The sequence below is a fragment of the Caretta caretta genome, chromosome 10 (assembly GCF_965140235.1).
Source record: "Caretta caretta isolate rCarCar2 chromosome 10, rCarCar1.hap1, whole genome shotgun sequence".
Lineage (NCBI taxonomy): Eukaryota > Metazoa > Chordata > Testudines > Cheloniidae > Caretta > Caretta caretta.
This window is the reverse complement of record NC_134215.1, coordinates 16,842,598-16,860,771: the sequence shown is the minus strand read 5'-3', so window position 1 is coordinate 16,860,771 and position 18,174 is coordinate 16,842,598. Positions and strand designations below refer to the sequence as shown.

The following is an 18,174-nucleotide window of genomic DNA, read 5'->3' as shown; positions in this document are numbered from 1 at the left end:
GCAGCAAGTACTGGGGAGGGAGGAGGGCCCCTCCCCAGCACAACACTCATCCAAGCCCTCCGTGGCTGCTGCTCAGGAGGTCCAGCCAGGAGAAGCCCCCCGCAGTCAGGCGCAGCAGCCACCTCAGATTGCCCCCAGTGCCGCTCCCTTGTAGCTGGCAGCGGCCAGCGAGGAAGCGCACCACGGAGCTGCAGGGGGCAGCTGCCCACGACAGGCAGGGATGCTCCAGGTGAGGCACACAGGGGTGGCAGGTGGGCCCTGGGGAAAGACCTGCCCTCAACATTGGTGAAGCTGGGCCCTCCCAGGCCCTGAATTTTCTGGAGCCTGGGCACCATGGGCCCAAACAACTCACTGCCCCTGCCCCTTGCACAGTGTAGGCAATATAGAGAACTATATACAGGACTAGGCCTCCTAATGTAGTTCTTAGAGCAAGGAAGGAGATTTACCTAGAGAGGTACTGTGGGGAGTGGAAGGGGAAGAAATCCGCACTGGAAGCCCCCTCAGATTCTGCCAGCAGCCCTCTAACAGTGCTTCCTCACTGCTATTACTTGAGCTTCCCTTGATATGCAAACATGAGAAATGGAGTAGGGTTAGGTGACAGGAATACTCAGTCATTCCAACAAAAGATCCTCAAACAGCAAGAGGAACAGGCACTGCTCTCATCCTAATGTAGCTATAGTTATTCTAAAGGATTATGTGGGGGAGGAAAGTAGGAAGCAGTGAGATATTTAGTTATTCATGCAGAGAAAAAAAATCACAGTTCAGACAATTTATCCCATTAAATTCTAACTTGAAAGAAAGCACAGAATTTGGGATGGGGGAAGATGTGTAGTAAGTGTTCAGTTCCATGGCACTAGAGATCCTAGCAATTTCGCACATCTAGGAAAGCAGCAGCTGTGGAGAATACAGTCACCTTAGGTGCTGGTATAGTGATATCTGACACTAGGGTTAAGCTACTGTCCAGCCCCAGAGGAGAGGGCCCTCAAGTTAATTACACAATTGTGAGGAAGTTTGCTTTTCAGTTGTTTCTTAAACCAGCTAAGTCTTTTGTCAGCCAGGCAAGTTACTCAGCCTTGAAGGGGGTGTAAATAGCCTGATGAAGAGTTCACTTTAAATCTGATGATAGTAGTTAGTAAAAAGATGACTCTATTCTCTGTCTACCCTGCCTTTATGGAAGTATCCTCACTGATTTTATGCCATGGCCAGAGTAGGTCATAGAGTAAGTAGGGACATTTAAATTTTCCAGTTAAAGGTAGCAACTGTGGCACAGTTGCTCTGTTATGTAGCAAGTAAGCACCCTGATTTTCAAAGGGTAAAAAAAAAAAACCCCTCAAGTTGATCCCATTTCAAAACAAGAACCCCAACACTCTGTGATTAGATCCACTGGGTGTGTAGCCTGGAACTGTGGCAGGCATGCTGTGTAGCCCTGACTCTTCTTCCCCCTGCCCTAGAGGCAATTTAGAAACCCTACACCCACCCTCAAACTAGCCAATTAAGCCAAAAAAACCAAGCCCAAGTCCAGCATTCCCACCCCACACATTGGGCATGGAATTGCCTATTCCTGAGCAGTTGTCACTTTCTGCATGTAGCGTAGGTACCTCAGCCCACATGGAGTTGTCAGAGACTATGGCAGAGAAGAGATGTTGCCAAAATAACCCTGTCAAAGACTCAGAAGGGACAGGGTTGATTTTAGCAAGATCTTGTTTTGGACAAGTCTACTTTTCTAGCTCCAGTTACTGGTCACCAACTGCTGTGTGGCTCTATGTTTTGTGTAGGGCAAGTATTGCCAATTCAGAAATCAGGACTACGGTTTGTTCTTGCCTGCTTCATCTTTGGGAGCTGGTGTTCACAGAAGACCACAGCTATGGAGGACAGCTTTATGAAACCCCTATTGCTGGCCTAAGTTTAAGCCTAGTATCTGCCAGAGTCACCACCACTATGCCAGGACACTTGAGCTACACAGAGCGTGGCTGGAGACCCTAGCCCTGCAACTGCATGGGTAAGCTAGAAGAGTAGCAGAAGGTTGACAGACAGCACAACATTTTCTAGAATAGAGTTGTCTCTTCAAAAATGCCCCATAGTGTCAAGTGTAGTGAGTCCAATTGCTTTTGTAATAGGCACTATGAGTGGTTAGTTTCATTAGTGCTAGACATGGCGCTGTTGGTATAAGAACACAAGATCTCCTAAAAATGTAGGGCTAGTACGCAGACTTTTGCAGATCTACCTTGCTGCTACTGCTCATGTACTGATGGGCATTAACTTCTACTGGTTGAGTCGTGGATAGGATCAGAGGAAACATGGAGCTCTTTAGCGCAAAGACCGAGGCCCAGGGTTGTCACCTTAATGATGAATGTAGGTTAGGTTGAGATTAGGCTCAATCTCTCCTTGGTGTATCTACAGAATAAGGGTTCTAAAATACTGCCAACAATACAAGTGCCTTCACCCTACTACATTAACTGAACAGTAAGGAGCAGCTGTATAGTAGAATAGGTACTTACGACAATTAAACAATGGAATTAGGACAGTTGTCAGGCTAGTGCAGTTACTATTGAGTTAACATTTTGTACCATGGGACTGGCTGGTTGGTTTGTCTGGGCTTTAGAGAGGCGCCAAGTCTCACTGGCTTCTGGTGGAAACTAGAAGCTAGATTTTCAGAAGGGGCTACTTCTGAAATAAAAGGAGAGAGTCCACCATGAACTAGTGCATCCAGCAGTTTATTTTGTCACAGGTCATTGAGCATATCACTTTCCCATTACAGCTTTTGTCCTCTTCAGATTTTTAAAGAGAGCCACTGACACCAGTGCAGTGACCATCAGGCCAAGGACCACAGTAGCTGCTGCTACTACAGTGGTCCATGCTCCTTCTCTCAGGGGAGTTTCTTCTGTAGGGAGGGAAAAAAAAGGGTGAACCACAAGTTAGTGGCCAGATTATGCCATAACTTGGATTGGCAACAACATGCCTCAGTTAGGTCAAGGAGAGGTATTTGTTCCATACCTTGGGTTGAAGGCCATTCATCTGCTACAAAGCTAACAGGACCAGGTAAGCTTGCTACACCGGAGTTCTCTGCTTGCATCACAACAGCATCTGCAAGAGATTAGTCACCACATAATTCTGACTAACTGGAGTCTGGAAATCCACAAACATAGCAAGCTAACTGGACTATCAACAGGAATGCTTCAAGGTCTAGAAAACATGGCTACAAGAAGGTGGAAAGTGGGTTGTTTAGTCCAGAAAAGACAACTGAGCGGTACCTTACTTTGACATGCTTGAAGACTTTCCACTGATAACAGTGTGGATCAATCAGGGGCTTGAATCACAGCAAGGGATGTTTAGGTTAGGGAAGGTTTCTCTCCTAATGTCTAACTGCAAGGGTAGGCAGGCACTGGAGCAAAGTTACCTAGATGGTTTGCAGAATTGGTCACTGGTGGTTGTTAACGAAAGTAGCGTGGGCTAGATAGTACTTCGTCCTGGTTGAGTGCAGGAGACTGACTAGAAGACCTAGCAAGTTCCCTTTCACACCTACATTATTCTGCTGTGGTAGGACAGCATGTTTACATGACATTCTAGTTGCCAGCAGTGACTAAATCCTACCTCGTTTGTTTCTGGCTGAGGGAGGACATCGTGTTGAACACCGAGGGGAGTCTGGATGAAGTCTGTCACAGAGAAGAGCACTGCAGTGGAAGTACACCTAGAGCAAAGATAAGGGAGAGACATTTGGAGCACAGGAAGCCCGAGCCTTTAGCTAGAGCTAGAGGGACTGCACTTACTAGGCTAGCGAGAGCCTTGTCACCCGCTACGAAGGCAAAGGTCTTCACTTCAAATCTCTGGCGATAGTTGGGATAGCTGACTGCTAGGCCCACTGGATGAAATGCGGTTCTGTAGTTATCGAGTTCATAGTCACACCTACAGGAGGTCATGTAGAAAGGCAGCTTCTCAGAGAGGGCAGAGTTGAAATCAGGCAAGAAGAGAGAGTCTTGGAAGGTTTGCGTCATTAACATTCAAGTTTAATATTTAGTCCATTACCCAAGAGACCCTCAATACTGTTTCCTAGAGATCTGCCAGAGCTTGGAAGCCTGCATTAGGACAGCAATTCATTGGGGTTGAGTCACTCAGTTGTGAGCCATTAGAGTGACAGTTGGCATTTACACATTTTAGTCCTTGAGCATGTGCACTCTCAGATGTCTAGCTTGACCTAAGGCTAGAGCGACCTACACTTTGTGGTCAGATCATAGCCAGACAGCAACCCTTTGCTCCTACATCTGTGTGAGGAACATTGCGCTCACAGCTCCAACAAGCCTTTGCATAGCACTTCAGGGAAACACTTGAGCAGGCCAGCCTCACCTATGTTCCTACAGGAGTTGGAATATACCTACCCATCCACAACAATGTTCCACCGGGGCAGAGAGCTTGGATCTTGCGATGTTGTTGCCCAGCAGTCATCCAGTACCAGTCGGATGTTGGGGTCATTACGGTTCAGAACTTGCACTTCCAAGAAGATTGGTTGCCGCAGATATTTCACAATAGGGTACTGGTCGTCACTGTAGGGCTGCATGTAGGAGTCATCTGAAAAAACCAAAGACGGCAGAGTTGACAGCCCAGTTCGCAAGAGGTAGGAATCTCAATCTAGAGAGATGAAGCAGCCAGCTATGGAAGAAGTCTGGTACTGTAGGTGCATAGAAGGACACAGCTCGTGAGTGCTTTAGTTGAACTCCTTGCACAGGGAGAGAAAAAGCCTCCTAAACTCAACATCCCTACTGGATTCCCCCATTGCAAGAGGCTCTATTAAAACCTAGCCTGCCAGGTCTACGTCACAGACCACCAGTGATGGAATCATGCCACCCCTGGATATCAAAAGGTCTCTGGGTCTACTGCTCTGGATAGTAGGGACTGAAGAGCTCCTTTGACTATGGAGGGAATCACTTCATTTCTGCCCTGGACACAATTTGTGGCTAGATGCAAGCTTTACCTGGATAGATCAGCAGGATCAAGGAGAGAGGACCCTGGTTTATTGAAGAAACTGGAGGAGGGAGACTGCTTATCCTTACGCTCAGGGACGCATCACCACTTTTGTAGGTGCACAATACGGTCAGCCTGAAAGACAGAATGCGCAGCATCAGCTTAGCTGGCAATTTGCAGTCAGTCACTTTGCTTAGTGTTGCGATGGGCTGTCACCAGCAGAGTTGTGGACTGACCTGAATTCACTGTCCCTAGAAATCCTGCGTGGTGGTTGATCTGCCCACAAGGCACGCACTTCATTCTCATAAGTTGTCCTCTCGCCTTCAAACTACAGGGGATACAGGAGACTTAGTGACTGCCCTGCCACATGAGCGCCTTTCGCAGTCACTGTCCTGACACTTACCCTCTGCCTTGTCCCACACTTGTTCAGTGGGACGTGAAACCGAACCATGTCATTTGAGGGAGACTTGAAGACTGGTTTGCATGTAGGATCTCTTAGCCTGATGGTATCCAAGTCTAGGGCTGGTTTTGTCCTGTCACTCTGTACTTCAAAGTCCATGTAGCCATCCTGAGTGCACACAGCAGCTGAAACATTCAAGGAATTGGGATGGGTTGCTCTAGGGGGTTCCTGGACATGGGGCTATGGCAGCTCCTGCCTCAGTTCAGTGAGGGACTAGAGTATTCTGAGCTGTGTGCACAGGGGCCCTAACTACCCTAGGAGGAGCTGTCCTGAGCCTACTGGATTGTAGTATCTCCAGTTTGTATAGCATGACCTGGAGGGCAAGGATCCTGCAACAGCTCATGCCAGGAGGCTCAAGGACCCAGAGCTGCTGGCAAGCAGTGCTCTATGGCTTAGATGAGGGGGAACCAAAACCTGAGACTAGGCTAGAAACATTCCATTAGGAGTTGTTTAGGGCAGGCTGGGCAGGAGAAGTGGTATGGCTCCAGGTCAAGATTAGTGGCACTGTAGGTTGGGGGACAGCTGGTGAATTCTTTTCTGCAGCAGAGAGCTAGCAGCTGCTGGGGAGCCAGGAACTATGGGAAAAGCTTATGAGATGTTCAGTTGTATGTGGGGCTGCCTACCTGCCACCTTGGCGGCAGGGGCATGCAAGAGGGGAGGGAGAAGGAGGAGGAAAGCAGTTCATTTTACAGTGGACACAAATGCACTTTGATCAGACACCGAAGACTCCCTTCCACTTCCAAGGAGTGGATGTCCAGAATATCTAAATATGTAATCAGATACATAGGCCTGAGATGCCCCACCACCTAGGAAGGGGCATCCATTTTAGATTGCTTTAGTGTGACTTGGCATCTTTATAGTGGAGCCCATTAGTTGCTGAGAACCACCCTACATTGTAAGTTTTGCTTGCCAGCTATTAAGAGTTTACACCAAATATATCAACACTTTAGCCATATGTTCACCCAATGAATCTTGGTGTGTGCTGCAGTTTGAGGTCCACTCATGTTCTCCTGTACGGAGGTGGATGACAGCCAGCTTCAGTATTTCATGCTGAGCGTGATGAAGTCTCATTTGTAGGCCAGTACTTCTGGGATAGCTGAACCAGCACAGAATGAGTTGACAGAAGTACATGTGGTCTTACCTATTGGTGCATGTTGCTCACAGGGACACTCTGGGTAAGTGACCATTGACACCATTTCTCCACGGAAGTTGAAAGTTAGCCTTAGAGATGCGATGTACGACTGAAGTCTTAAGCAGCTCTCCTTGTACAGCTGGAAGAGAGGGAGGCAGGCCACAACATTTGTTATTTAAGACAGCTGCAAGTCTGTAATGGTAATTGTAGTTATTTATGTTTGCTGGTAAGATGACAGTGGCAAAGGTAGCCTTTTGTTCAAGATCAGTCCAGTCTAAAGGAGTGTCTAATTAGCTACTTCTAAACCAGCCTACTCAATCTCCTGGAGAGAGAAGTAGAAATTTGTAAATTTTACATCCCTAACTGATTTAGAGTGTCATCTTTAGGAAAGATATTTAGACCTTGTCCAGAGCTCAGTCAATCCTTTAAGTATATATATTTGGCTCTGCAGAACCAGACTAAGTAGTCCAGCAGCCTGGGTTCTCACAACTTTAACTCATTTGTAAGCGTTAGAATACAGCAGGCTAGGTTTTATTCTCAGAGTCATCCCCGACCCAGAGATCTCACATAAGCAGCACAATCTACAGGAAACTGAATACCATCTCTATCTAGGTATATTAGACCAAACTCCTCATTCTATCCATGGGGGTATTCTAATTTCTTGAGAAGAGCAATAGCCTTACAGATCATTCCAGGGATAACTGCCAGCCTGGAGTATTGTGGGAGTAGTAGACAGGTTGCCTGTCCAGGCTGCAGAATGGCAGAGCTAGTGTCATGTTACCAAGACAAGACAAGGTCCAGAACAAGTAGCTCAAGTCCAGTGCAGTAGCAAGGGGTAGTTTGTTGTCAGGAAACATTGCTTGAATGTTAAGCAAGGAAGTATTTAAAAAAAAACCACACATTTGGAAAGGGCTATAGAGAGGGGGCTTGTATTGCAGTAATGGAGATCAGATTAGTGCCTGAAAAAAGTTAGTGGTTTATATGACCATTACTCTGAAGATTTGGATATTGCCTGGTTGTGAGAGTTGAGGGAAAAGAAATCAGATGGCAGCCACACGACGGCTGCCGAAGGTACAGATACCTACAGTCTAGTCCAGTCCTATGGCTTGGAACAGACTCTGCTGGTAGGACAGCAAATCTGATTTGTAGTTAAGCTCTTTCTATTGCATCTATGGTTTGCATTTCAGTTACATTTAGGAATGGTCATAATTGGAGTCAGATACTAGTTTGTAGGGAGCTTACTCTGGACTTCAGGATTCTTTTGTTGATGTGCAGCTTCACGCCCCTTCTTGTGTCCAGAGCAATTCCATTTGCTTGGAGTTGGGTCATGGGAATGTTTCTGTTGTCTATACTCACAGCAGAGAGGATCCCTGGGAAAGCTGGGATGGCAACAGTCATGTGTGTGGAGTTACAGGTTGCTGGGCCTGCAAGAATAGCTCTGTTAGTGTCCAGAGACATTTTAAGGTACAAGTCCCTCTCGGGTCAGAGGAGGGACCAGCTTCCTCTGTGAAGAGGGGAAGTTTTACCTGGTGCACAGATCATTCTTGATTCTACAGTTAGCCGCTGGTCAGGAGGCCCATATGAAAGCTTGAGTGCCACAGTATATAGCATCTGGTTGTCTTGCTGCAGAGGATAGATACAGTTGAGAACAGCAGGTTATTCACAGTGCAGTTCCCAGTGCCAGGTATAAAAGAAGCCTATTAGGATTCAGTAAGCCAGGCTGTAGTTCTGAAGAGACTTCAGAAGTCTTGCAGGGCATGTTAGCCACTGGAGTTACACCCTAGCCATTTCACATTACTCCTACACACAGGAGTTCTTGGGAAGGGTGTACAAGCTCCATTCTAGGCCCTCATGCACCACATGGATTCATAACCAGAAGTCAAGCTGCAGCTGTTTCAGTAGGGAGGTAGCTCTCACACACTCCCATTTCCAGATGCCCTCATGGACTGCATGTAGAGTCAGACTAATCAGACTGCCCCAATAGCTCAGACTAGTGAGCCTCAGAAGCCTGAGGCTTCTCACGGTTCTATTTATAGACACCATCATTTGCCAATGGCAAGTTTTGCCTTTTGGCCTCGAGACAGTCTTGTGCACCTACCTTGTAAGAGGTGACTCCAGTTGCACCAAAAGAAACCTGGAAGATTAGGTTGTTGCTGTCAGCTAGGAATGTATACCCTTGCTGCATGGCTTGCCTAAGGCTTAGCCTGTGTGTTCGTGTTCCATCATCTATGGACAGTATCCAGGCCATCTGAGATTCTGTAGTCTGCAATTTGAGACTTCTGGTCAGTCAGGCATTAGGCTTTTCATTACCGAGCAAGGGGGTTATTGTTCTTATCTTTAAGAAGTGTTAAGACTGCTGTGAGTGGCAGCTTGGCTAACCAACACGAGAGAGATACTGAAGGGTCCAGTTTGCTACTTTAGCAAGCATCACCAAAGTGGCAGTTTCTACATGCAGCAGTTCTACTTTAGAGGCATGTTACTTTGCACACCCAGCCCCCATTTAGGACCGACGTTTCATACCATGTGTTCATCAGCAAAACTGGGAAGGAGTCTTGGAAATACAACCTGAAAGAGAACGGGACAGCAGCTGACTTCAAAGCACACTGTTCAAAGAGAAGAGGATACCAAGCAAGCTTTCCATGGTGAATGGAACAAGGAGCCTCTAACCCATTAGAGAAATGGAAGCTTTCGGGGAGCCTTCTGAGGAAGTGTGCTGCAGTGGCTAGAGGCCTGGCTTGTTTCTGGAGGAACAAGGTGGGGAAGCAGCAAATGCTGTTCTCCCCCTGTAGTTTAGGGCACCTGTTGACAGCTACTGACCATTAGCCAATAGAGGGGTCTACATAATTCAGTAAGCTGTGCCAAGCCTAGCCAGGGAAGCCCTTAGAAGTACACAAAGGAGGAGGTAAAGGTAACTAGCTAGAGTTTTTACAAATAAGAAGGCTAGTCTTTAATCTGAGTCTTCCCAGAGATCAGGAAGGGGAAAATCCACCATCATCCTGCTAGTCAGTCTTATTTCCTTACTCCCACCACCCAAAGAGAGTCTACAGACACATCTTCAAGATTTGACTGAGATGCCATTCAGGTGTCAGACTCCTCTCTACAGCTGAGAGCAGTTCCCTTTCCAAGGGATTGTCAAACTGCCCCACTTACTGCCATGAAGTCTTTAGTACAGTTTGTAGCTCCTGTAAAAATAGTAGGGACGACTTCATCTGCTTGAAGAGAATCACAGCCAATACTGTAGGTTACATTCTTGTCCCTTGCAATGGTTTTGTTGAGCACCAGCAGCTCTAGTCTCAGCTGGTATTGGCCATGCTATAGCAAGAGAACACATTGGTCAGAATAAGACAGTGACACCGTTTTACATTACTAGATGTTGCCTCAGATCAGCAATTAGAGCCAACCCTCAGAGGCCACATGTTCAAGTTGAGAATTTGCTTCAGCTGAAGTTGCTGTCTATAGAAGAGGCAGGGTTACTCAAAGGAAGGAATTTGATTTGTTGGGAGCCATTCAATTAGTCATTATTACATGGAAGCACCACCTCAGTGGGTGCTCTGGGGAGAAGGAGTCTCCCAGGAAAGAGAGATGGTACATTACATGACCCAACACTGTAGTTGGGTCACTTAGTAGGAGTCACTTTGGAGCCTCTGTCAAGTGAGCATGTTCCCAAAGCAGAGGGACAGTTTTACCTCTAGTCTGGTGCAGTTCACATACAGAGCAGTTAGAGTCAGCCTCTCATGATCCACCATGTAGTCACAGTCTACAATCTCTTCACCACTTCCATCTAGAAAGAGTAAGCTGGTCAGCTATGCTGCTAGAAGTTGCCTTGAGAACCTAGCTAAACATGCAGCAATACATACCAACTACATGGACCTGCCAGAAGTTGCTTCCAAGCTCTCTGGGAAACCCAATCAACATTTTGTCAGTGTGACAAGACACCGTCCCTACAAGAGGAAGTGAGCAGTCTGATATCAACTCCTTGCAACACAGGATAGGAGACAGCATACAGGCTGTTAGTATGCTAAAACCCACTCACTCCAGCAAATGGAGAGGAGAGTCACCCCAGGAACACACTCCAGGGTCAGTAAAACTATCCTATCAGCCTCAAGACAAGTCCACTCCTGCCCCCCCCCAACCATGATCAGGGGAATGCCCTAGTTACCTGGGAAGTCTAGAGCCATGGAACTAGTAACACCAGCTGTCAAGGGCACTATAAGACAACCAAGTAAAAGAAGCAGCCTGCAAACAAGAGAGAAGATGCTCAGAAGCCAGCACAGCAAACAGAACCCTTCCTAAACAGAACCCTACACAACCCACCCTGCACTTACCACATGCTGTAAAAGGACCAGCCTAGCTGTAATACAGGTAACCTCATGGCTCAGAGTCAAGCCACCCACATGAAAACACCAGAACAACTCACCTCCTACTCAGCTACCGGGGTTATATAGGAGGGGCTGCAGCCCCAGCACACCAGCAGCTCTTGGAAAACACCTGGGATGCTTCCTCAACACCTGCTAGCAGCTGACTCTGAGGCTGATGGTTTGCACCTGGCCCTGTTCTGTGCTGCAATCAGTGAGGAGGGGCAGCTTAGGGACAAAGCTCCTCTTTCAAGGGGATTTTATGCCCCTTTGCACAATTTTCTGTTTCCCTTCACTTTTAAGATGATTTTTGGTATCCATTTTTCCTTTCACCCTGCTCTTCCACTGCCTTTCCTCCTCCGCTGGAAGATGGGGCAATATAGCTGACGAGCTAGAAACAGACAAATGCTTTGTGTGGCAGCCTTAAGCTCCCCTAGCCCTTTGCCCCTTACCAAGGAGAACACTTGGCATTGCTGGGCTCTTCTGCCCACTAAAACAGCCTTGTGCTCAGCCGTGGGGTTTTTTGGTCACCCAATGCTTGGGAACTATCCTCAGTAGCCCCTGCTCAGGAAATCTTCATTGCCAGGGTAGTTCTGTTCAGGAGGGACAGTTTACCCAATAACTAGTTTGCCATAACTGTTACCAATGTGAATGAATCCTCCCAACCCTCAGGGAAATAGAGGAATGGTTGTTGTCAGTATTAATCTGTATGATGGAAAGGCCTAGAAATACTTTGTTAAATGCCATTCTATTGATGGAGAAAAGTGGGACACAAAGAGATTTGCCCAAAGCCACTTATTAATTAGCGCTTGCTTTATGATAGCATCTCAACACCCCACCCCACCCCCATTGTGCTAGGTGCTGTATGAATGGAGTGAGAGCCAGTCCCTGGCATGAAGAGTTTACAATCTAAATAGAGAGCACAGAAGAATGGTGGGAGAAAGTTCAGATTATTACCCCCATCTATAAGACAGGGATCTATATTACAGAGTGATTAGGGCTCAGGTTACACAGGAGGCAGTGGATCTTGAATCTGACTGTTGTGATTCCTGGACTAGGGCCTTAACCACACACCTATTCTTCTTCTTAAATGGACTGTGTGGAGGCTAATCCTGTTCTCATTGAAGTTAGTGGTTTTTTGGTTTTTTGCGATTCACTTTACTGGAGAGATTGAGGCACAAGTAAGTGGCAGAGCTCCAGAGAGGATCCAAAGGAGTCCTGCTATCTAGTTACCTGCACTGATCACTAGACCAATATTGATTGCCATCTTATTTCTATAAACCTCTCTGAGTTATTTATTTTATCTTTCAGCTTTACTGATGTTCTTGAATTCACCGGACTTGTAGAAAAATGCAGAGAATCCTATTTTTAAAAGTGATTGACTTCTCAGAGATCAGAAAATGGAAAGATTCCTTGTAGGAACTGTAGAAAATTTTAAGATTAGAGATGGTAATTAGTGAGTGGGATGTTAAATTGGTGCATGGGGGAATTGTGCAGTAGTTTTGTTCAAGGTCTAAGTATCTTTAGACATCTACGTATCTTTCTTTCTGCAGTTTATATATTCATACTCAGAGTTGCTCTTAGGGACTTGTAATCTGCAGCCACATTTGGCACGTCCTCACCCTCTGATAACGGCATTATGGGTAGGAACAACAGCTTGAAAAGGAAGAAAAGAACTGGAGTCCCAGATGCTGATGGGGACCAAAGTGTTGGGCTCTAGGATAATAAATGGTGGCAGGCAGCTGGCAGTGTGTTTGCTTGTCACCAGTGTTCTGCATAGCCAAGCTGCTATAGCACCAGCAGACGGTGATACTATAGCTAGTTTGGGAACCTATGTTATTTGACAGGGAGTGGATGCGTCATTACACAAAGTAAAACTATTTCCCCATGTTTATTCCCCATCCCCACCCCCCACTGTTCCTCAGACTTTCTTGTCAACAGCTGGAAATGGCCCACCTTGATTATCGCTACAAAAGGTTTCTCCACCCCGCTCTCCTGCTGGTAATAGCTCACCTTAAGTGATCACTATCGTTACAGTTTTCAGAGTAGTAGCCGTGTTAGTCTGTATTCGCAAAAAGAAAAGGTCTCTAAGGTGCCACAAGTACTCCTTTTCTTTTCTCGTTACAGTGTGTATGGTAACACCCATTGTTTCATGTTCTCTATGTATATAGATCTCCCCACTGTATTTTCCACTGAATGCATCCGATGAAGTGAGCTGTAGCTCACAAAAGCTTCTGCTCAAATAAATTTGTTAGTCTCTAAGGTGCCACAAGTACTCCTTTTCTTTTTGCGAATACGGACTAACATGGCTGCTACTCTGAAACCTGTTCCTTTAAGGTAATCATTGTCTATATGAAATAATGGGAAATTCAGAGTTAACACTGTCACACACCACTATGTCAAGTGGGCATGGAAAGGCAACGCAGAATATATGGTGCCTAGATTACTCACTACCTATTATGGCAATAGGTACTATCCAAAATCCTAAAATAGATTAGATCAGATACTGGCTAATCTTAGTAGCAATAAAGTAAATGGGAACATGCTATTGACATCAGTGGGACTAGCATTTGGCCCATTTTTGGTAAGAAGTACACTTTTTTGAAATCCCTGAAACAGTAAGTCACAAAAGTTGAGAGAGATTTGCCACCTTGTCTCTGAATTATATACCTGATATTTCCAGTTTAGGGCCAAATTGTACACTGTTGCACTCACTTGATTCCCCAGGGCCTGACTCAAAGTCCCTGGAAGTCAGTGGAGAGACTGGGCTAGGAGGAAAGCTAGCTGGTTGAAGCTCAATCTGGGTAAGACAAAGGCAGTGCAGGTAGTTTGGGGAAAAACAACAGGAAGAGGTGGTGGAGATGATCCTCATCCTTTAGCGGAGGGACATGCCTTCCTTTTGCTTCTACATTTCACAACCTAGGGATCTTATCAGATCTGAGTGGCTTCTGGATATGTAGCAGCAGGTTATAAACGGAATAGAAAGCTCATGTTAGCTTAGGGCAGGGATGGACCAGTCAATGTATAAGAAGGATAGAAGGAAAGAAACATAACATAGAGGGACCTGCAGCACCAGAAGCTCATTGTCTCAGTCTTTTAGCTTATGAGTTTTTAGAAGGCGATTAACCAACAATATGCTAAGATAATAAATAGTTGCTTTATTATATTTCTGAATTTAAAATGTGCTACTTAAACTACAGAAAACAACCACTGTTCCTCATCTCAGGAAATTAAATTCAACCCACTAGGATTGTAGAAACATGAAAGAATAATTAGGTTCTTAGTGCAGTAGAAAAAATTATTAATTCAGGAATTAAACTATTGAAATATTTGCCATCTATTTTAGGGTCTTCTATAGCGTTGATCCCTGCAGTACCTAAGCACTGTTATTATCTGATGAATAATATCACTTCCATTGCGGAAGACTGGCACATCTCCCATGCTTCAGCTTTTGCCTTTTTCTCTTTGATTTTCTGACTTTGGAAGAAAATGTTATTGTCCAAGGCTAGCCCTGAACACCTGAACTCACTGAGGCAGTGAATTAGCAATTCAGGAAAACTCAGCTCCTCTGAGCATGGGCACAGTTTTCTGTGAGAGTTGAGTGTCAGTTTATGTCAGACATTAATAGGAGGCAAGAATTTCAGATGGCAAGAAAGGCAACGTTCTCTTTCTATTCAGTGCTGTTTGCGCTGCTGAAGTTATCAGGGAGAAAAATGAATTTGCTGAGTGGGGTTGACATTCAGGAGTGCAAAAAGCAAAAGAACAGATCATGTCCATCTGCTCCTAAGCACTAACAGCAGGAAAGAACATTGTTGGTTAGAAGGAAGATAAGCCTAAGTGAGATCACACTCCTCCATTCCCTCTGGCCCTACAAATGCCCCTACATATGCTCTTGTGAGTATCAGGAGGATGGATGGGTAGAAAATAGGTGGGGCTTTGTGAGAGCTGGCATCAGCTCCCACAATCCTGCAATGAGCTGTGCACAAGCAGACCCCTGTGCCTGCACAGAGCCCCACTGACTTCACTTAAGTGGAGATCATTGCAGGAGGGGGCGTTGGTCCACATGTCCCCATTCTCCTGCTCTATGCTCTCAAACCCCTCACTGGGAGCCCAGAGGGGAGATATGGGGGAGACGACTGACCCAGGTACTGTTAAAGAGTTCATTTAGGACTGCAGTGGGAGTTTTGCTTGTACAAGGACTGGACAACTGAGCTCTTGCTGTTGTTAGCAGTTGCTGTTGTCGTCGTCAAATCATGTAGCCGCAATTACCCAGTGTGACTGGATTCATTCATCTCCGAGCCTATTAGCAGCAGTGTATTTCATTAGACAAGCAGAGGGGACACACTTGCTTCCCCCTCCTATTAGCTTTACCATGCTGCAGTTACCATTCACAAAAGGTACAGTCAGGAAATGGTGTGCTGGATAATAGCTCATGCAAAACAGATGGCACAACAGCTCTGTCTTTCTCTTGGGCATAAAGAAAAACAGGGCTCTGAATTGTCTGGAACTGTTGTGAATAAAATTACTAACAATTGGTTTTTAAAATCCGAACAGTGTGTCTATCTGCCTATATTTTATTTATATTCTGACCTTGGAAGAAAATAGGAGAACAATAATCATGGATCTTGAGAAATCCAATCACAGATAAAAACTGCTAGTTAAATAATCCATTAGTTTACAATGGCACATACAACAGCAGCAGAGTTTCTCCTGAGCCTGGTAAGACATTTCAATTTGAAGTGGAATGGTTTGGAACTTCCTTTCAGCACAAAAAGAAAAGCTTCATTCTAACCCTTCAGGGGCCTTAAAAAGTTCACAGTTTTGAACTCTCCTCTAAGGAGAAAAATCTCCATGCAGGCTGAAAGAAATCAGCTCATTTGACCCTGAATCATTTATTACATTTTAAGCTGAAGTTTTTAGAAAGACGACAAAAATAAAGACTACCAAACACCGAGGTTTTAGAACTAAATGAAGTTTTTGTTTGATTTTTTTGTGCTGCCTGTTTCTGTGACATAAATAACTACAAGGCTTGTGAAGTCCTGTAGTTTCTTTCTTTTTGAAGTAGGTTTTGCTTTGCCTCCAATTAAAATTTTCAACAAAAAACCTGTTTCATCGGAAGGATTAACATTCTAAACAAAAGTGGGTTTTTTCATTTTGAGAAATTAAGAGTACTCAGAAATCAGTGTGTTGTGCTACAGGAGCCAATAAATTTGTCTTTATAATAGAAACCAATAATTTTGGAGAGCCATATAGAAAATATTATTTTGTAACTCCCTAGTTTTAAGGCAACTAAGGGATACAGCTAACAATTTAAAATTCAAGCCCACTAGACAGTGTCTCATCTCTCATACCATGCACTTACTGTATACCTGGATCAGGGCACTGCAAGGTTCATCCAGCCCTAGCTCAGAACACAATTCCACTTGCATGGGCAGCCCCTGTCTCAATCTCCATGGGCAAATAACATCATCACCAGCAATAGTTTTCTCACCAGATACTTTATATAAATTTATTTCATTTGCCAGTGGTTGTGTTTACTGCTTCCCCTGCTTCTGAGCTAAATATGGAAAAGGCAAACCATAGCTGTATGAAGCCATAGGTCATGTATGACACGGTATGTAATTTTAATGTTTGGCATCAACATTTCTTGAGATGGGTCAATTTTTTTTCTTCACTGGATACTGCTGGCTCTTTTTATCTATTAATGATCCAGTAAGCCTAGGATCATAGAATCAAAGAACTGGAAGGGACCTCAAGAGGTCATCTAGTCCAGTCCCCTGCACTCATGGCAGGACTAAGTATTATCTAGACCATCCCTGACAGGTGTTTGTCTAACCTGCTCTTACAAATCTCCAGTGATGGAGATTCCACAACCTCCCAAGGCAATTTATTCCAGTGCTTAACTACACTGACAATGGCTGAGATACCCCGGGAGATCTAGGGAAAGGTCAGATGGAAAAGGGGTTGGTGGTGTGGATAGGTGTCTTCATCCAGTACTGTTAGGGATGGACTGGACTCCCTTCCCCTTTAGTAAGAAAGTAGGCATCCAGGGCCCATGAAAGAAGGGAAATGAGCTGCCATAGAACATAGAGAAAGGGCGCGAAGTAGGGGAGCCAGAGACCCCTAGATGACGGGATACAAAACCGGGGATGAAAGAGAGGAATGAACATTCCTGAGGAGAAAGTGGAGAAAAGAAAGAACTGGCCAAGCAGGCATCAGAGGAAAGGAAACCTGAAAGTATTGGAGGACGATGGGCTGTCTAGAGAATGTTCACTACCAGGGTCTTGATAGGAGGAACCCCAAGATACATTGGTAGGACAAGGAGAATGAGGGGAAATGAGATGATGAAGGGCTAGGACATGCCCTGCCCCAAAAGAATAAGGGTAAGGGGGTCCTGGTGTGAAGACCAGTGATCTGAAACAGAATTATGGGCAAATCTCCCACCCATAAAGTGTGAGCTCAGTGGGTGGAGGAAGGATAACCACCCTGGGGGCAAGCACAGGAAAAAGGTACCTGGTGGCACCTCTAAAGAAGAGCAGGTGCCAGGGAAAAGGAACCTCAGCATTCAACGAGCGAGGGAGGGAGGTGTGTGGCAGAGTGCTAGGAGCTAACAGTGACCCAGCATGCTGATCTTTTAGGCACCAATAAGTTCTCCCAGAGAAGGCGGATTGGGGATATACAGTTCATTAGCTGATCAGGCTGGGAGGGCTGATGAATCAGTTAGCCATCAGCCTAGAGGTATAAAAGAAGATGCAGGAAGGGAGTGAGGACCTGAGCTACCTGAATATAGTAAGTGCTAATATATTGAGAAAGGGAGACTGCAGTTCCTCTCTGGCCCTGTGGAACAGAGCAAGAAGCACGGTAAATACTTTGCTGCATGACTGTATAGGTGGTAGTGATGTAAATACATTCACACAAAGTTGCCACTTACTGAAGAGTCTGAAAGGTTTCTGGGGCACCAGAGGATGGGATGGACCATGCCCTTCCAGGATCAGTCTGGTCCAACTCTCTTTCTCCATATGGGAAAACATATGAAAAACTCAGCTCTTGAAGATCTCCTAACCAGCATCTGAAAAAAAACTCATGTGTAGAGACCTCACTGGATTATGTGGTATGCATTGTGGGAAATAAATGAGGGTTTACTGCAGTCAGTAATTAGACTCCTCACTTACCAAAAATGCCAGGTTGTAATTGCTACCACTACTCTTCCTGGGAACGTAATACATAGTAAAAGGCTCAAATACTGTTGTTCCTAATTATTGCATTGGGTT

General features: G+C 45.4%; 1 protein-coding gene across 1 annotated transcript; it reads right to left on the bottom strand.

The window, feature by feature from the left end:
• Positions 1–2,741: 2,741 nt before the first annotated feature.
• LOC125644099 (zona pellucida sperm-binding protein 2-like) lies at positions 2,742–18,129 on the bottom strand. Its single transcript, XM_075133315.1, has 18 exons — positions 18,076–18,129; positions 10,708–10,837; positions 10,406–10,489; positions 10,235–10,329; positions 9,699–9,860; positions 9,069–9,113; positions 8,647–8,811; positions 8,075–8,171; positions 7,791–7,972; positions 6,558–6,687; positions 5,360–5,541; positions 5,193–5,284; positions 4,967–5,091; positions 4,374–4,563; positions 3,768–3,903; positions 3,592–3,688; positions 2,995–3,084; positions 2,742–2,881 (listed from the first exon to the last, which is right to left on the bottom strand). Exons 1-18 carry the CDS (start codon positions 18,127–18,129, stop codon positions 2,742–2,744), a joined length of 2,196 nt encoding a protein of 731 aa, XP_074989416.1.
• Between the last annotated feature and the right edge of the window lie 45 nt (positions 18,130–18,174).